Here is a 16,935-nt window from a genome sequence, read left to right on the forward strand (position 1 = left end):
TGGAGTATGAAATATTTATTTACACCAAACCCACACACAATTTCATAAGAATATCATACTATAACAAACAGTCATATCAATTTTTCATGTCAGTATGTTTTCTTTTGTGATTGTCTTTCCAATGAAAGATTGCAAATCCATAATTGGGGAAAAATAATGATTGCAACCAGTCCCTAAAAACATTAATAGAAACCTAAAAACACCTAAAAATGAACTGAAAGACACCAGCACATAGTTGCATAAGCTTTAGGCAAAAAACATTTTCTTTAAATTATACTTTAAAAACCCATAAAATGCAACTACACAGTTTTCAGTTCTGTGCTGTAATATTTTTGCTGCTCAACATGCATATTATTATAGTTACACAACTTGGATTTTTGCTGTTTCTGTTTCAAGATGTAAAATATGCAAGATTGCACATTATTATTTCAAGCTTCTCTTTCATTAGGATTGAATAGTAGAATCAAACAAAACATGTTTGTGGCTTTTATTTCACTAACGTTTGCCTAGGCCTTTATTCTGACTATTGCCTTGAATAAATGTCATTCTTTGTAGGAATTTGTTAATCAAAAAAGAATAAAAGGAAGATGTAACAAGCAATATTTTTTAATACTACATTGTGCATTTGACAGGGTTGGTTTATGTCTAAAGATACAGTATGCATCATCTCTGAATTACCAACAACTTGACTTCTCTCAGGGTTTTAGAGGAAGTCTACCGTCTTCATCATGTTTATTTATTCTGGAAAGAAAAAAAAAGCAGTGATTAGTTTCAGATTTCAAAGGTCAACACTGTATAACATGCATGTCAATGCAAAACATAGTGACAGTGTCTTTAAAATACAGGCACATTTTGGTAAAGATTTACCTCTGACAGCCAATTTGGTGGAGCACTCTGCCCTCCCCACTGGGTTTTCTGCAACAACCTTGTATTCCCCGACATCTTTAGGTCCAACCCGCAATATGAGCAGAGAGCAGACTCCACAGGTGTTGGAGATGTAATAGTTAGTGTTGGTATTCAGACTGATATTGTTGCGGAGCCATGTCACATGAGGTGTGGGATCTCCTTTTATAGCACAGCTCATGTAGCATTCATAGCCTTGAGGAGCAGCGTGCATTTTCAATGGGACAAGGAACTTGGGAGCACACTGTAGATCACAGACCTTTCTTTCTGGCATGTTCAAATGGAACTTTTCTGGAAAAAAAGTAGATATGCATTATAATAAATTAGTTTTAAGTATTAATACTGAATTGCATTTGTCTAACAGGAGAGCATGTTTGGTGATGGTTATGCTATAGGTATGATTTGGAATTTACAGGTGCAGTACTTTTAGGTCCTGTACCTGTACTAAAATTTTTTGATGATCAGGCAGAGCAATGTAGAAATAATACTCACTTTCTGTTCCTGATACAAAATGTTCTGGCCAAATTGTAAGGACAAGTCATGAAAAAGATCCAAACAATACTTCATTCGACGTGGTGGAAATTGGCTCAAATTTAACGGAAAATTTCTGTTTTTCACAAAACCCAAAATGCATTGGCTGTGTGTCGCCAGACTATTGTAGTTTGTCTCCTTTGTCTCTCTCTTTGTTGCAAGAAACTTTGAGAAAAAGAAATGTGTGTTGATGCATGAAAGGGTTGTAGTTGCCTCTATGTGCATTTTTTTCCAAAAAAAAAAAAAAAAGACTTAACTTTCAAGAGTGTTTAGTACTGTGGGCTGTCACAGACACACATTGCACAGAAGATAAAGACAGAAAAGCATACAGAATTGATATTGTGGGTGTGTTGGCACAGTACATGGTGCGGTGATGGCATGGTACATTTATGGCCCCATAGCATCAGTCTTTTTAAATCAACTATAGTTAAGTGGCTAAAGCATGTAAAAGCATTGGTATAATATTTTAACATTCTTATGGAAGATGCACGAGGGAAGAAAGGACACAGTCAATTCAACTTTGTTTGTAGCCTCAGTCCTTTTGTAGAAGGAATATATGGTTCATGTGTTTGTAAGTACTGTATCAGCATAAGCTTGTCTCAAATACAGATATTGGTCTGTTGTAGATGAACCTGGAAAATGGAAGTTTCAAGTTCAAGTTTCAAGTATTAACATACCTTTTTTGCTAGTAATCAGCCACTTTGGTGATTCAACGGGATCGGAGGAGCCCATGTCATTTTTTGCATAGACACGGAACTGGTATTCTCTGTCTGGCATGATGTTGCAGGCTGTAAATTTATTGTTGAAGATGCGATCTGCAATAGGGTGCCATGATCTTTTGCTTGAATCGCGCTTAGTCACCATGTAGTGCAGCCTGTCGTCACGTTTCTCATCTGGAGATGGGGTCCAGGAAATGGTCACTGTGCCAGGCACATTTTCATCAATCTCCACAGGACCTGGCGGCTTGGGCTCATCTAGAGTTCAAATACAAAAACGTTTTTCTTTCATTTTATTTACTGTATATGGCGTAGGAGTCAATTATTTTTAAAACAAGAAGTAGTTTTGGCTAACTCACCTGTGACTCTAATTTCAATGCTGAATGTTTCTTGGCCGACAATGTTCTTGACAATAATAGTATAGATTCCTGTGTCTGAGCGCTCAGAAGAAGCAATCAGAAGCTGGGATGCACCCTCTGCATTGCTGATGGTCACCTTTTTAGACACTGGCACCCCATCTTTCAACCAGGTGACCTCTGGCCAAGGAGAGGCCTATAAGACAATATACAATTATAATCTCCTGACAGACTTTTTGGAGGACAAAATAGGTCCATTATTTATGCATTGTTTTATTAATAAGGAGTGGTAATTTTACCTCAAAATTAATGTTGAATCGTGCAGAATTTCCTGCTCTCACCACCATGAAACTCTTGATTTTTTTGGTATCTGTGAATCGTGGTCTCACTAGGTGAAGAACATATGTTGAAAGTTAATGCTCGTCACAGATTTTAATGTTAACAATTGCTTTTGTAGGATAAAGGACAAAACACAGAAATTAAAACTTCACTGCAAAACTACAGATAATATATTAATTTTGTATTATATATTATTTTATAGTGCAGTACACATTACCACAGTACTGCGGTACTGTATTTCATCATCATGTTCATTCATTCATTCATCTTTTGTTTTCCTGATTCAAATGTTCCAAATATCAAATCAGCACACTATAAGCATAATTATTTTTTCACTAGTAACCCAAACTCTTTGTTTATATGAATATAAATTTGAATATAAACTTTATTTTTTACGGTCAAAAATGATAAATTAGTTCTTTAACTATTTTGTATTGTTACAGTTGAGTCAGATAGCAGTTCAATATTAGATAAAGTTTTTGACAGAAGCAACTTTGAAGTGAATTTTCCTACCAGGAGGAGGCATAGCGAGGATGTAATTTTCCAGCTCCTGTGGCTCTCCCTCTCCTCCATCATTGACAGCAATGACTCTCACCCAGTACATGGCCATGGACTTCATGCCTTTCACAGTGTAGAAAGTCATAGTTATTGCAAGTGTATTGCAGCGATCCCATTCTGTGTTTTCTGCAGGCCTGATCTCCACAAAATATCCCTTGGCTTCATCCTCAACCCCCTTAATGTCCTTGGGTTTGGTCCAAGACAGGGACAGGGTTGTGTAGGTGGAATCTGTCACTTTAAAGTCTATGACTTTACCAGGAGGCTCTGTAAGACATGATTCATATTCAGTGCTGCAATTTGTAGGCTGTATGAAGTATTAGTATGATAAAATAATGGCTGTCATAAATATTTCTAAATAGCCACTTACTTTTAGGGTCTCTGGCATACACAAACTCAGATGGTGTACTGAATTCACCCGCTCCAGAGTTATTGATTGCTGACACGCGGAATTCATACTCAATGCCTTCAACCACATCTTTAACAGCAAATCCTTTACCTGTATAAGGAAAAAACATGCTATATATTACACATCATCCATATGTAATACAGGAATGACAGCAACAAATCATCACACCATAATTGTATTGTAACAGCCTGTCATAAAATGATCAAACAGAAATAATGTATTAATATAGAATAACCTTTGATAAACTCATTTGGTTGGTTGACTTGGCTCCACAGATTGCTGCCCTTCTTCCGTTTTTCAAGGTGGTATCCGTGAATATTGGTTCCTCCAGTGTCTGCAGGAGGAGCCCATGAGAGATTGATGCAGTCCTTGAAGGCGCTGACAATCTTTGGTGCTGATGGAGGTCCAGGGTAGGCTGTATACATGAAAGATCGGGATCTGTAATTATTACTCACTCTAAAAGGGTCAGAAAGTACTACTCGCTGGGCTAGTTGGTGGGCTACTGTAACTGGCTTGTTAACACCTACAGTAACACAGTAGCAAGCAGAGAACATTTTGACAAAAGCTCTCAGAGTTTCTTTCTCTACTGCCATTACTGCCATTTACTCCCACTGGCATTCTGTTCTCAGGATTTCACATAATTTCATACAATAAAGAGTTATTGAACAGAGGAAAAAGGCTCCCAGAGCAAGCTTATTAGCTTGGTCGCTAACAGCACACTAAGTTCACATGGTGTATTCAACAGATGTTTTTGTGGCATCGAGTCCTGTCTCATAACTATTCCTCTTTTGTGGAACAGTTTATACTCCGATGGAGGAGGGTTAAATATAACTGGATGGTGCAACACAAATGAAATCACTACGATGGCAACGACTCTATGTTCCCTCAAAGGTCAACACTCTCAAGGCAGCTTTGTTATTGGTCAGCGCTGCAAATTTATGTGTCAAAGTTTACAAAATTGAACTCGATTTGAAAGATGTGTTCACTCGTCATTTGTAGTGATTCTATTAAAATAAATTAGTTTCACTGTGAAATATTGCCATTTTAATACAGGTGCGACCGTGCTTTTGCTAAACAGTGGTGTATTTAACATAATATTGGTCTGAGTTTACCTTTTGTTCCAGCTTGAATGTCCTCCGTTTCCATTTGCTCACTGATGCCCATTTCAGTCTCCACTCTGATGCGATAGCAGTATCTCCTGCCATGGTCTACATCCACGTCCCTGTATTTGGCCTCTGGACCAATTGGCCCCAACTTCTTCCAGGTGTTACGGCCAACTTGATTTCTTTCAAGGATATAGTTTTTGATCTTGCAGCCACCACTGTCTTTTGGGAGTCTCCACTTGAATTCAACTGCAGAGGAGGAAGCTTCAACAATCTCCAGAGGTCCCATTGGAGGAGTGGGTTTATCTGTCCAAAAACAAATTGGCATATGGAATATTAATCTGTGATGAACACATTACCTAAAATGTAAAATTTTTCAGTATGACAAAATACTGTATGAAAAATGTTTGTAGTTTGTCGTTTCCAATACACACCAAGTACAATAAGCTCGCTGAAGGCTTCAGTGATGCCAAACTCATTTTTGAGTTTTATCTTGACTTCACCACTGTCCTTGCGCTGCAGCTTGCTTAGAAGGAGACGGCTGTAACCCTCTGAGTTCTCTATCTTGATATTTGTTTCATCCGATAGCTCTTCACCTTCAAGGAACCACTGAACTTTTATAGGTTCCCGTCCAGCATAAGGTAATTTGAAGGTAGCTTTCTGTCCTTTCTTCACGGTTATAGGAGTTTTAAATGCGTCCAGGTCTGCAGCATCAAATCTGGGTGGATCTAAAAGGATTGGTAAAACATACATACAGATATTTGAAGCAGTTTCATGCTATCTGGTTATTTATTTTAGATAAACCTTTGAGTAAGTATTATTAAAAAGACATTTTCATCATTGCTATGACTTGTTGGCTTTCTCTAATGAATGATGCAAGGAAGTGATTTTGAAAGGACATTTTTCTACCTTCAACAACAATCAAGGACTCTGTCTTCCTTCCATCTGCTTCAAATTTGTATTTTCCAGCATCTTCCTCTGTGACTTTCTGAATTTTCAGCCTGTGGAAACTTCCTTCTTTTGAAATGGTTATACTCTCAGATGATTTAATCTGGAAAACACATTAAAACACACTACTATAACTGGACAAATATAAATAAAGTCTCATCTGAAGCATATTAATACATGATAATCACCAGTTTCCACTGGGCTATATTATTGCAATAACATCCAAGAATATGCTACATAATGAGCACATTTAAAACTAGGGATTACCTCCTGTCCATCTTTGTACCAGATTCCCTCACAGTCTTCACTGCTCAGTTTACACTCCAGCTCTGCTGGTTGTCCAACAATGGCTTTGCAGTCAGAAAGCCCCGCATGAAAGTGAACTCCTGGGTCTGAGGATTCATCAACCAGTAAGTTAGTGAATGCAAAGATTCTACAGCGTACACCTGCATACAAATTGTTTAGTTTCAAGTTTTTGTACTTGATCATTTACAATTACATTATATTGAATTCATGCATCTGTGTATGGATGAATGCATGGTGTACGTACTTGTATGTGATTCAAGTGTGTACACACTTACCTCACAGTCAAAAAACACAAATTAGCATTTTCTTTCTGCCTTTCTGTTGACGTCATGTATTTTATTGCCTTTTGATCATAAAATGCATGTTAAAATGCAGATTTGATGTCTGAAAATATAATATTTGAAGAGAATATATAATCCAGGTTCATAAGAAGAGCAAATATGCCTTTATTTGAATCTTGATGAAGATGTTTTCTTGGTTTACGTGTAGCTTGATTGTCTGGTTTGGGAGTGGTCTTTTTCAACTTCAAAGTTTGAGTTGAAATCTTGGCACAGCTCATAAGATAAGAAAGACATCACCGAGGCATTCATTTGCCTCTCTTCAATAGTTACTCAAGAAAGAAATATGTGCTCTTGTAATACGAGCTCACGTAATGTTCAACTCAAGACTGACAGTTCCGCAGTAAGTGGAAGAAAAAAGCATTTTGTCTATTTGATGTGAAAGAGTTCAATGTGAAGAAGTTGTTTTAGAGCATGGTCATCCTCCAAAGTCTTGAAGGTTGTCTTCGATCTTCGAATTATGCAAGAGTGTGTCTGCACACAAGTGCTGCAGTTGTCGTCTCAAGAAATCAATTGGTTCTGCAGTTGCTCATTTGAATAATTAACCTCAATGCACCGACTCATCCTGAAGTAACATTTAAAAAGCAAGCAAGATTGTTAACACAGAAGCACACAGAGCACAGATGCATTTAAACATTACTTACACATGGACATACTGTACATACGCACTCACAGTCTGCAAACAACAATACACATGAGACGGAAGTTTAAACATAAATATTGAACAATAAATTGCTCGCTTTCATCCATCCTGTAAATCACAGAAATAAAATGATTATCTATTCACTACAAAACATAAGACTTATGTATGTTTTCATTAATTTCACTATTAGGGCAACTGAAGGAGTAATTATGCTATGCCTTATAGGCAAAAATTATTAGTGCATAATATTTGATTAGCATTTTCTAAAGGCACTCAAGGTTAAACCCACTCTTGTTTAACTCTCTGATCATCTAAAAGGCCATTTAACCAATCAGAGGTCAAATGTAGCCTTCTACCTGGAGGTCACACACTTTGGATGTTAACCCTCAAACCACTGGAAAGTCATCTGATCATCAAATGACTTCATTCAGTGATAGTGCTTCACATGCAGCAGTTAATGTAGCGCCCGTCATCTTACCCCTAACTTTCTCCACGATCAATGGGCCTTGCCTTGCACGGCCTGAACGCTTGCCAGCTGCTGCAGGCTGTTTGCCGTCTGCACCCTCACCATTTTCAGCAGATTCATCACTGCTTGCTGGCCCGCTGCCATTTTCACCCCTGGTACCACTGGCTTTTCTGTTTTTTTCTTTTCAGTTTTAGGGGATATCATCGTAATTACCATCAATCCAATGTTTCTCATTTGCTGTTGGATATGCCTTACAAATAACATTGATGAAAACAGTAACAATAACAATTAAAATGTCAACATGGAGCATAAAAACAAGATCAGCAGCAACAACAAAGATAACAAACATTAACTTCAATGCAGAAGTTGCAGAGAGTGTTGGAAAAGGTGATATTCAACTGGCTATTCAAGAGCGGTTGCATATTGGCATCATTGTGAAGTAACTTGATTAAAGCTGAAGTGCGGGACTTTTGTCTCCTCCTTTTGGCAGTGAGAGTAAAAGGGGGGTGCTCGGCTGTGATTGCCTGAGTACAAAGACGTTACCAGGACAAGGGGAGAACATTTCTTATTGTAGGATAATGTTAAAAGTAAAGTTAGACTTTTTTGTTGGATTCCCAACTCATTTTAAAAAAGACAAGAAAAAGATGAGAGAGAGAGAGAAAGAGCTGAGAGCACCAGCGAGCAAGAGAGAGAGCCGCTGTGCTGGAACAAGTTAGAGAGTGAATGAAGAGAGGGAGCGGTGGTAGCAAGAAAGTCGGTGAATCAGATCAATATAATGCTATTTTCTGATTGTTTCACAGCGGTTGCGTTCTAGAGCACAAATAAACATGCCTCATCCCCCGACACACCTCCACTCTACCCTACGGCAGAGCAGGCAGCACACTCTCATGCGCACCATGAATGACAGGCACACAGAGAGGGCTCGTCCCCTAACCCAAAAACTTATTTTTTCATGGCCCACCGGGATTTGTCCCAGTACGCCAGTATATACTGGCCGTAACCTACTGTTGAGGCTGTTTTGAGCATCACTCAACCCTCACAAAATAATTCATTTCATTATCAGAATTTGATCCATTTGGTCCGATAACATTTGGAAAGTCTAGAAGAGCTGCACAATTAATGGCCAAATGGCTAGCGCGGGAATGTTGCCCCGACATGAGATTTAAAAACTCCATATACTGTGAAATACAGAGATTTATCTGGCGGTAATAGGCTTAATCAGCATTGTGTGAACTCGTCTGGCAAGGGCTTGAATGTAACAGACGTTCATTTCTATGTAAAAGTTTCGCACTGCAGGTTTAACTGAAGTGCCTAGATGATTGTGGCAGAAAGGAAAAACAAGCCTGATGGATTGCAGGTTAGACTATTTTGCTAATAAGTAATACTTTTACCACAAAGACAAAGTAGATGTAAACAAAGTGCTGCTACTTCATTCTAATTTAAGTAGCATTCGGCAAAATTGACAGGAATTCATGACACGATTAACCTCAAAATCATTTAGGACCTGGCACTTTTTGATGTTCTTAACACTTCTGCTGCTGGCTAGTCACCTTTTCCATTTTTTACCCTCTACATAACAAACTTTTACATGAATAAAAGCATTTAAAACAACAGAAAGACAAACGTTTCTACAAACATAAAAGCACACGTAATACGCACAAAACACAAATATAGATCATATCTATATTTTTTTTAAGCAAAGAATCACATATAGGAGAATACAGAATTTAGCATAGCATATTTATTATGCTATACTACTTATTGTTTCTCAGGAGAGGTACAAAAACAGTACCCAGTATGTTCAGAGTTAATACAGCTGCATCTAAATTAGGAAATATTTAGATCATCTACAACATGCAACCTTTGATATCTCTTACCAACAACAGCTTCTTCACCCTCCACACTTTTCTTTTTGTGACGTTTTCCTTTTTTCCCAGATTTTTCACCTCCTTCATTTCCAGTTTCATCATCCTCATCAATTTTATCTCCTATTATTAATAATAAATAGCAACTTTATACAGAATGTTACACATATCCATATGCAACACATTATTATCATTGAAGAGATAAAAGATATTGATTAAAGATTGACTTTTAAGAAAATTCAGAAAGTCTGAGGAAAAGACAAACAGCAATAACATAATAAGCATCAAGAGGATTGTCAAATGTAGACAAAAGAAATGAAGTGAAAGAAAGAGGATATCAGTTGCTGGTTAGTCACCTTTTCCATTTTTTACCCTCTACATAACAAACATGAATTAAAACATTTAAAACAACATGAAGACAAACATTTCTACAAACATAAAAGCACACGTAATACGCACAAAACACAAATATAGATCATATCTATATTTCTTTTAAGTAAAGGATTACATATAGGAGAATACAGAATTTAGCATAGCATATTTATTGTGCTATACTACTTACTGTTTCTCAGGAGAGGTATAAAAACAGTACCCAGTACGTTAAGTGTTAATGCAGCTGCATCTAAATTAGGAAATGTTTAGAATTTCCTACAGTCGTGATGCCAAAGTCATTTTCATTCCCAAATTACTTTAAAAGTCAGTAGATCGTCTACAGCATGCAACCTTTGATATCTCTTACCAACAACAGCTTCTTCACCCTCCACACTTTTCTTTTTGTGACGTTTTCCTTTTTTCCCAGATTTTTCACCTTCTCCATCTCCAGTTTCCTCATCCTCATCAATTTTATCTCCTATTATTAATAATAAATAGGAGCTTTATACAGGATGTTACACATATCCATATGCAACACATTATTATCACTGAAGAGATAAAAGATCTTGATTAAAGATTGACTTTTAAGAAAATTCAGAAAGTCTGCAGAAAAGACAAACAGCAATAACATAGTAAGCATCAAGAGGATTGTCAAATGTAGACAAAAGAAATGAAGTGAAAGAAAGAGGATATCAATTGCTGGTTAGTCACCTTTTCCATTTTTTACCCTCTACATAACAAACATGAATTAAAACATTTAAAACAACATGAACACAAACATTTCTACAAACATAAAAGCACATGTAATACACACAAATATAGATCATATCTATATTTCTTTTAAGTAAAGGATTACATATAGGAGAATACAGAATTTAGCATAGCATATTTATTGTGCTATACTACTTACTGTTTCTCAGGAGAGGTATAAAAACAGTACCCAGTACGTTAAGTGTTAATGCAGCTGCATCTAAATTAGGAAATGTTTAGAATTTCCTACAGTCGTGATGCCAAAGTCATTTTCATTCCCAAATTACTTTAAAAGTCAGTAGATCGTCTACAACATGCAACCTTTGATATCTCTTACCAACAACAGCTTCTTCACCCTCCACACTTTTCTTTTTGTGACGTTTTCCTTTTTTCCCAGATTTTTCACCTTCTTCATTTCCAGTTTCATCATCCTCATCAATTTTATCTCCTATTATTAATAATAAATAGGAGCTTTATACAGAATGTTACACATATCCAAATGCAACACATTATTATCATTGAAGAGATTAAAGATATTGATTAAAGATTGACTTTTAAGAAAATTCAGAAAGTCTGAGGAAAAGACAAACAGCAATAACATAATAAGCATCAAGAGGATTGTCAAATGTAGACAAAAGAAATGAAGTGAAAGAAAGAGGATATCAGTTGCTGGTTAGTCACTTTTTCCATTTTTTACCCTCTACATAGCAAACATGAATTAAAACATTTAAAACAACATGAAGACAAACATTTCTACAAACATAAAAGCACACGTAGTATGCACAAAACACAAATATAGATCATATCTATATTTCTTTTAAGTAAAGGATTACATATAGGAGAATGCAGAATTTAGCATAGCATATTTATTGTGCTATACTACTTACTGTTTCTCAGGAGAGGTATAAAAACAGTACCCAGTACGTTAAGTGTTAATGCAGCTGCATCTAAATTAGGAAATGTTTAGAATTTCCTATAATTGTGATGCCAAAGTCATTTTCATTCCCAAATGACTTAATAAGTCAGTAGATCGTCTACAACATGCAACCTTTGATATCTCTTACCAACAACAGCTTCTTCACCCTCCACACTTTTCTTTTTGTGACGTTTTCCTTTTTTCCCAGATTTTTCACCTTCTCCATCTCCAGTTTCATCATCCTCATCAATTTTATCTCCTATTAGTAATAATAAACAGTAACTTTATACAGAATGTTACACATATCCATATTCAACACATTATTATCATTGAAGAGTTTGAAGATATTGATTAAAGATTGACTTTTAAGAAAATTCAGAAAGTCTGAGGAAAAGACAAACAGCAATAACATAGTAAGCATCAAGAGGATTGTCAAATGTAGACAAAAGAAATGAAGTGAAAGAAAGAGGATATCAAAACAGACAAAAACATCAACACAATACAAAATCCTTTTACTGCTACTATTACTGATATGTAATATAGATAATGATAATTCCACATTTGGAAGTATCACTTTCACCAGAAAGACAAAGTAGACAAAGTGCTGCTACTTTGTTCTAATTTAAGTAGCATTCAGTAAAACTTAACAAACATGAATAAAAGCATTTAAAACAACATGAAGACAAACATTTCTACAAACATAAAAGCACATGTAGTATGCACAAAACACAAATATAGATCATATCTATATTTCTTTTAAGTAAAGGATTACATATAGGAGAATACAGAATTTAGCATTGCATATTTATTATGCTATTCTACTTCCTGTTTCTCAAGAGAGATACAAAAATAAACATATATAGAGACATATAAAATTATCTTTTACTAATTGGTGTTGGCTAAATTAAGATTAATTTAGCAGATAATTATTTAATATTAACTTATTTTTAATAAGTTAATACTTTCAGCCCAGGGTTTTCAATTGTTTTTGGACTGAAAACCATGTGAGAAATTCAATTCCCTCATGAACTCATGAACACTGCACATTAAAAACTGTACGTTTTAATGCAGGCTCTTCAACTGCAAGGGTTTTCAAGAATTAATAAACACATGGCTAAACCCATGCTATAATCTTACACATCCTGGATAAAGCAAGTTCTGTCACTGATGCTTGACAGGACCTTCCTGATGATATGATTTATCCAGGCCAAATGGAGCTTTTAGTTGATTGCTCGATTGGCAAGGCAGAACACTTTAGAGCCTTGTAAATTTTTCAGTGTTATACTACAGTACGTTTAGTGTTAATGCAGCTGCATCTAAGTTAGGAAGTGTTTAGAATTTCCTACAGTCGTGATGCCAAAGTCATTTTCATTCCCAAATGACTTTATAAGTCAGTAGATCGTCTACAACATGCAACCTTTGACATCTCTTACCAACAACAGCTTCTTCACCGTCCACACTTTTCTTTTTGGGACGTTTTCCTTTTTTCCCAGATTTTTCACCTTCTCCATCTCCAGTTTCATCATCCTCATCAATTTTATCTCCTATTAGTAATAATAGATAGCAACTTTATACAGAATGTTACACATACCCAAATGCAACATATTATTATCATTATATTAATGTTGACCTAATAAAGACATGACCTTGACTAACATCAGTGTGAAACACTTACTGAATACTTTCTGCTTACTCTGAGCAAAACCATCATCAGTTCCATTTTTTTTTTTAAAATTCTGCTCTAAATTTATTTTTCTTCTTTTGATTAAGGATATTTGAAGAGATCAAAGATATATCAAAGATAAAGAATGGCTTTTAAGAAAATTCTGAAAGTTTGTGGAAAAGACAAACAGCCACAATACAGTAAGCATCAAGAGTATTGTCAAATGTAGACAAAAGAAATGAAGTGAAAGAAAGAGGATATCAACAGACAAAAACATCAACACAATACAAAACCCTTTTATTGCTACTATTACTGATACATAGTATAGATAATAATAATTCCACATTTGGAAGCATTTTTTGCTGTTAAGTCTTTCAGCATACAATACAGCATGAGTAGATTTCTTACCTGTCACTGTATCTGGAACAAGTGGACCATCTCTCACACGCTTTGCACGTTTCCCTTCTTCTCCTTCTCCCTCAGAGTCATCTCCCAATTCAGCACCTCCACCAGCTCCAACCCCAGCTCCGCTCTTAGTGCCGGCTCCAGCTGCACCTCCACCTTCACCACCCGCACCTATTTAAAGATATTGATTATAGATTAACTTTTAAGATAATTCTGAATGTTTGTGGAAAGCACTTTGTTTTACATTGTATTTGTATGAAAAGTGCTTTACAAATAAAGTCTGATTGATTTATTGACCTGCGCCAGCACCAGCACCAGCACCAGATCCAGCACCAGCACCAGCACCAGAACCAGCACCAGCACCAGCACCAGCACCAGTACGAGCACCAGCACCAGCACCCGCATCCGCACCAGCACCAGCACCAGCACCAGCACCAGCACCAGCACCAGCACCTGCACCAGCACCAGCACCAGCACCAGCTCCAGAACCAGCACCAGCACCAGCACCAGTCCCAGTGCCTTTACCAGCACCTGCAGTTACATCACCTCCAGCAACTCCAGCACCTCCAGCACCACCAGCACCTCCAGCTCCAGCATGTCCAGCACCTCCAGCTCCGGCATGTCCAGCACCTCCAGCATGTCCAGCACCTTCAGCTCCAGCATGTCCAGCGCCTGCAGCATGTCCAGCACCTCCAGCATGTCCAGCACCATCTGCTCCTTTCTTGGTTTTCCTTGCAGCTACGTCCTTGCTAGCTGCATCCTTGCTAGCTACTGCTTTCTCCACCTTGGCAACTGCAGCTGCAGCTGCAGCCGCAGCTTTGGCTTCAGCAGCTGCCTTTGTAGCTGCTTCTGCCTCGTCCCAGGCAAGTGCATCTGCAGCATCCTTCTCTGCCTGAGCCTTCTTGGCAAGTGCCATTTTTTCCTCCATTTCTTTCAAATACTTTTCCTGCTGTTCTTTAGCTATTCTCAAAAGATCTTCATCATCACCACCTCCAGCCACTGTAGTTTTGCGAGTTGCCTTCTTTCCTTTGTGAGCAGGATCTTTGTTAGCTATGAAAAACAAAACAAAACAAACAAATATATTGATAAATTCTAGCTGAAGGTTACATTCAGAAATTACATTTTTAATTCATGGAAGGGAGGTTTTGGTTAGATATCCTCTATGTATGCATGGAGTTGGCATTTATTGTACAATGAGAATCCACAAAGATGAAAAAAAAAGTGGGAGAAGAATTATTTTCTCACCTTCAACTACAAGCCAGGCATTACAAGATTTGATTCCTGCCACAGCAGCGTAGATACCGGCATCCAATGGCATACAATCCTTCACAATCAACTTGTGGATAAGTTTATCGTCAGATACAATGAATTCATGTTTTTCATTCTTTAACAAAGGAGCGTTTTTGCCAAACCACTTGATCTCATTCATAGGTGACGTAAGGACACACTGAAAGAGGGCGTCCTCTCGCTCTTGTGCCTTAACCTCTCGTATTTTGACAGCAAAGTCAACGTCAGGTACTGCAGGATTATAAAGACACAAAACACACAAAAAAGAAACAGACTTTTAATACTTTTATATCTTATCTTATAAACTACTTATTTTGCATTTAATTACAAGCAAAGTTAACAGCAGTATCAAAAGAAAAGGTCAGTTTTGTACATTTCATCAGGCTCAGTTGTAGAAGTAAAAATGTGCAGGATTGAAAGAGATTTTCACTTTTGCTGTAGTCTGATTGTATCATTGTGTATCAGTTAGTCCTTGAAAAGTAACTTCATCTAATCTATTCTAATCTAATTTATCACATCCTTGAAGATTTACCTTTAAATTCTGTGGAAAATACATTGACGCCCTCAACGTCCACTGAGTAGAGTCCAGCATCATCTTTGCCTAGTTTTTTAATTGTGAATACAAATTTCTTGCCAATTTGTTTCAGACAGTGCTTTACCCCATCGGTTTCTTCTTTTGCGAATGGAACCATGACACCATCCTGCAGTATTAAGGAACGTGTTGATAATCAGATCATTAAAAAATCAGCAAGACAATACTGGACGTAGAACTTAATGCCTCACCTTGTACAGGAAGATTTTGCTGGAAGGATCCTTGAGGTCCATGTCCAGCTCAAATGTTGCACAGTCATTGTCCTTGACCTCAATATGTTTCAGTGTACTGAGGTGTGATACAAACTAGATTTTAAAAGAACAATGAATTATTAAAATGAACGAGGCTGCCTGTATAAAAAGACAGCAAACACTAACAAACAACAAAACAGATCTGCACTGAGAGATGTTTTGTTGGAGAGTCTTCTAATATAATGAAAGCTTAATTTAAAGGCCCCGTACCGCCGCAATCTCCTCCTCTCTCTCTCTCTTCATATCATTAAGTTTCTTCAGCATGCCGCGGAAGTCGGTGATACCATACTCAGCACAGATGCGCTCGTAGTCTTTCTTGTCTGCACTAAGAAGAATTTCCCAGATCTTGTCCTCTAGCAACATTGGCTTTTGTTCACGTGTTCCATCAGGATTACTGTAGAGTAAAATAAAATAAAAAATAAAAAAAATCATGTTTCCACTGAAACAATTTCTCTCATACTGTCATAGAAAAATCACTGTATGGATCACTGTCATAAAACAGTTTATTTGAACAACAAACAGTTAAGTTTACAATAATTTACTCACCGTTTTTTAAGTCTGCTTCTCATCTCCGCTACATCTGAGGAACCATAGCCAGAAATATCAGTCCATCACTGAATATTTGTGTCATGCGTTATCTTGTACAAAGGTATTCAAAAAGAGCAGCTTCCATTTAACTGTACTAAACCTATAATGCATTGATTAAAGCTTTGTTTTCAGCTTAATAGGTAATAGAGAAGAAAGGAGACAATTGTATCTAGTTGACACCCTAAAGAGTATCCCTTCATGCCCAAATAAAATTCTGCTCCTCGCACACATTATCTGAATGATCAAACATTACGTTAAGCTCCGTCTTTAACAGTGCTCAGGCCAGAGAAAGCTGGAATGACTGACATTCTGATCTTTCTAATCTCTGCTGCCCCTTTGATGTTTTTTGGCAAAAAGGAAACTGTAACAAAAATAAAGATGGCTGATTGCCGACCGTCCATGTTGGTGAACCAGAGCACGTTGTGTTTGGTTTATACAGCCTAACACATTTTGGTGCTGCTGTTCAAAAATTCAGTGTCTTAGAGAGCCATTAATGTGTCAGGTGTCACAGTGACACTATGCTGATGTGACAGATGAACCATGACAGGCACATTTGTTTCCAAATATTTCCAATTAATTAATAAAATGTCATGTTGCTATGGAAATTTATGGGCTAGGTTGTAGCACAGAGAA

At 37.1% G+C, this 16,935-nt stretch overlaps 1 protein-coding gene across 7 annotated transcripts in view; it reads right to left on the minus strand.

Moving 5' to 3' along the window:
* igfn1.1 (immunoglobulin like and fibronectin type III domain containing 1, tandem duplicate 1) overlaps nucleotides 1–16,935 on the minus strand; it is a 32,800-nt gene continuing 15,865 nt past the window's right edge. For 3 of the 7 annotated variants that reach the window (XM_042407233.1, XM_042407232.1, XM_042407234.1), the window contains 24 exons: nucleotides 16,261–16,294; nucleotides 15,925–16,108; nucleotides 15,655–15,768; nucleotides 15,404–15,572; nucleotides 14,830–15,102; nucleotides 14,131–14,634; nucleotides 13,588–13,755; nucleotides 12,950–13,060; nucleotides 11,665–11,775; nucleotides 10,938–11,048; nucleotides 10,218–10,328; nucleotides 9,491–9,601; nucleotides 6,128–6,252; nucleotides 5,822–5,963; nucleotides 5,347–5,640; nucleotides 4,922–5,218; nucleotides 4,045–4,224; nucleotides 3,771–3,899; nucleotides 3,359–3,667; nucleotides 2,806–2,894; nucleotides 2,510–2,702; nucleotides 2,112–2,408; nucleotides 868–1,194; nucleotides 1–741 (listed from right to left, as the gene is read on the minus strand). In XM_042407233.1, coding sequence (XP_042263167.1) covers nucleotides 737–741; nucleotides 868–1,194; nucleotides 2,112–2,408; nucleotides 2,510–2,702; nucleotides 2,806–2,894; nucleotides 3,359–3,667; nucleotides 3,771–3,899; nucleotides 4,045–4,224; nucleotides 4,922–5,218; nucleotides 5,347–5,640; nucleotides 5,822–5,963; nucleotides 6,128–6,252; nucleotides 9,491–9,601; nucleotides 10,218–10,328; nucleotides 10,938–11,048; nucleotides 11,665–11,775; nucleotides 12,950–13,060; nucleotides 13,588–13,755; nucleotides 14,131–14,634; nucleotides 14,830–15,102; nucleotides 15,404–15,572; nucleotides 15,655–15,768; nucleotides 15,925–16,108; nucleotides 16,261–16,294 — 4,388 coding nt within the window. In that variant the 3' untranslated portion in view covers nucleotides 1–736. Of the gene's footprint in view, nucleotides 742–867; nucleotides 1,197–2,111; nucleotides 2,409–2,509; nucleotides 2,703–2,805; nucleotides 2,895–3,358; nucleotides 3,668–3,770; nucleotides 3,900–4,044; nucleotides 4,225–4,921; nucleotides 5,219–5,346; nucleotides 5,641–5,821; nucleotides 5,964–6,127; nucleotides 6,253–9,490; nucleotides 9,602–10,217; nucleotides 10,329–10,937; nucleotides 11,049–11,664; nucleotides 11,776–12,949; nucleotides 13,061–13,587; nucleotides 13,756–14,130; nucleotides 14,635–14,829; nucleotides 15,103–15,403; nucleotides 15,573–15,654; nucleotides 15,769–15,924; nucleotides 16,109–16,260; nucleotides 16,295–16,935 lie in introns of those variants that run through there. The other 4 variants (XM_042407236.1, XM_042407235.1, XM_042407237.1 and 1 more) reach the window with 4 other exon arrangements.

Source organism: Thunnus maccoyii, chromosome 3 (genome assembly GCF_910596095.1).
Source record: "Thunnus maccoyii chromosome 3, fThuMac1.1, whole genome shotgun sequence".
NCBI classification, from domain to species: domain Eukaryota; kingdom Metazoa; phylum Chordata; class Actinopteri; order Scombriformes; family Scombridae; genus Thunnus; species Thunnus maccoyii.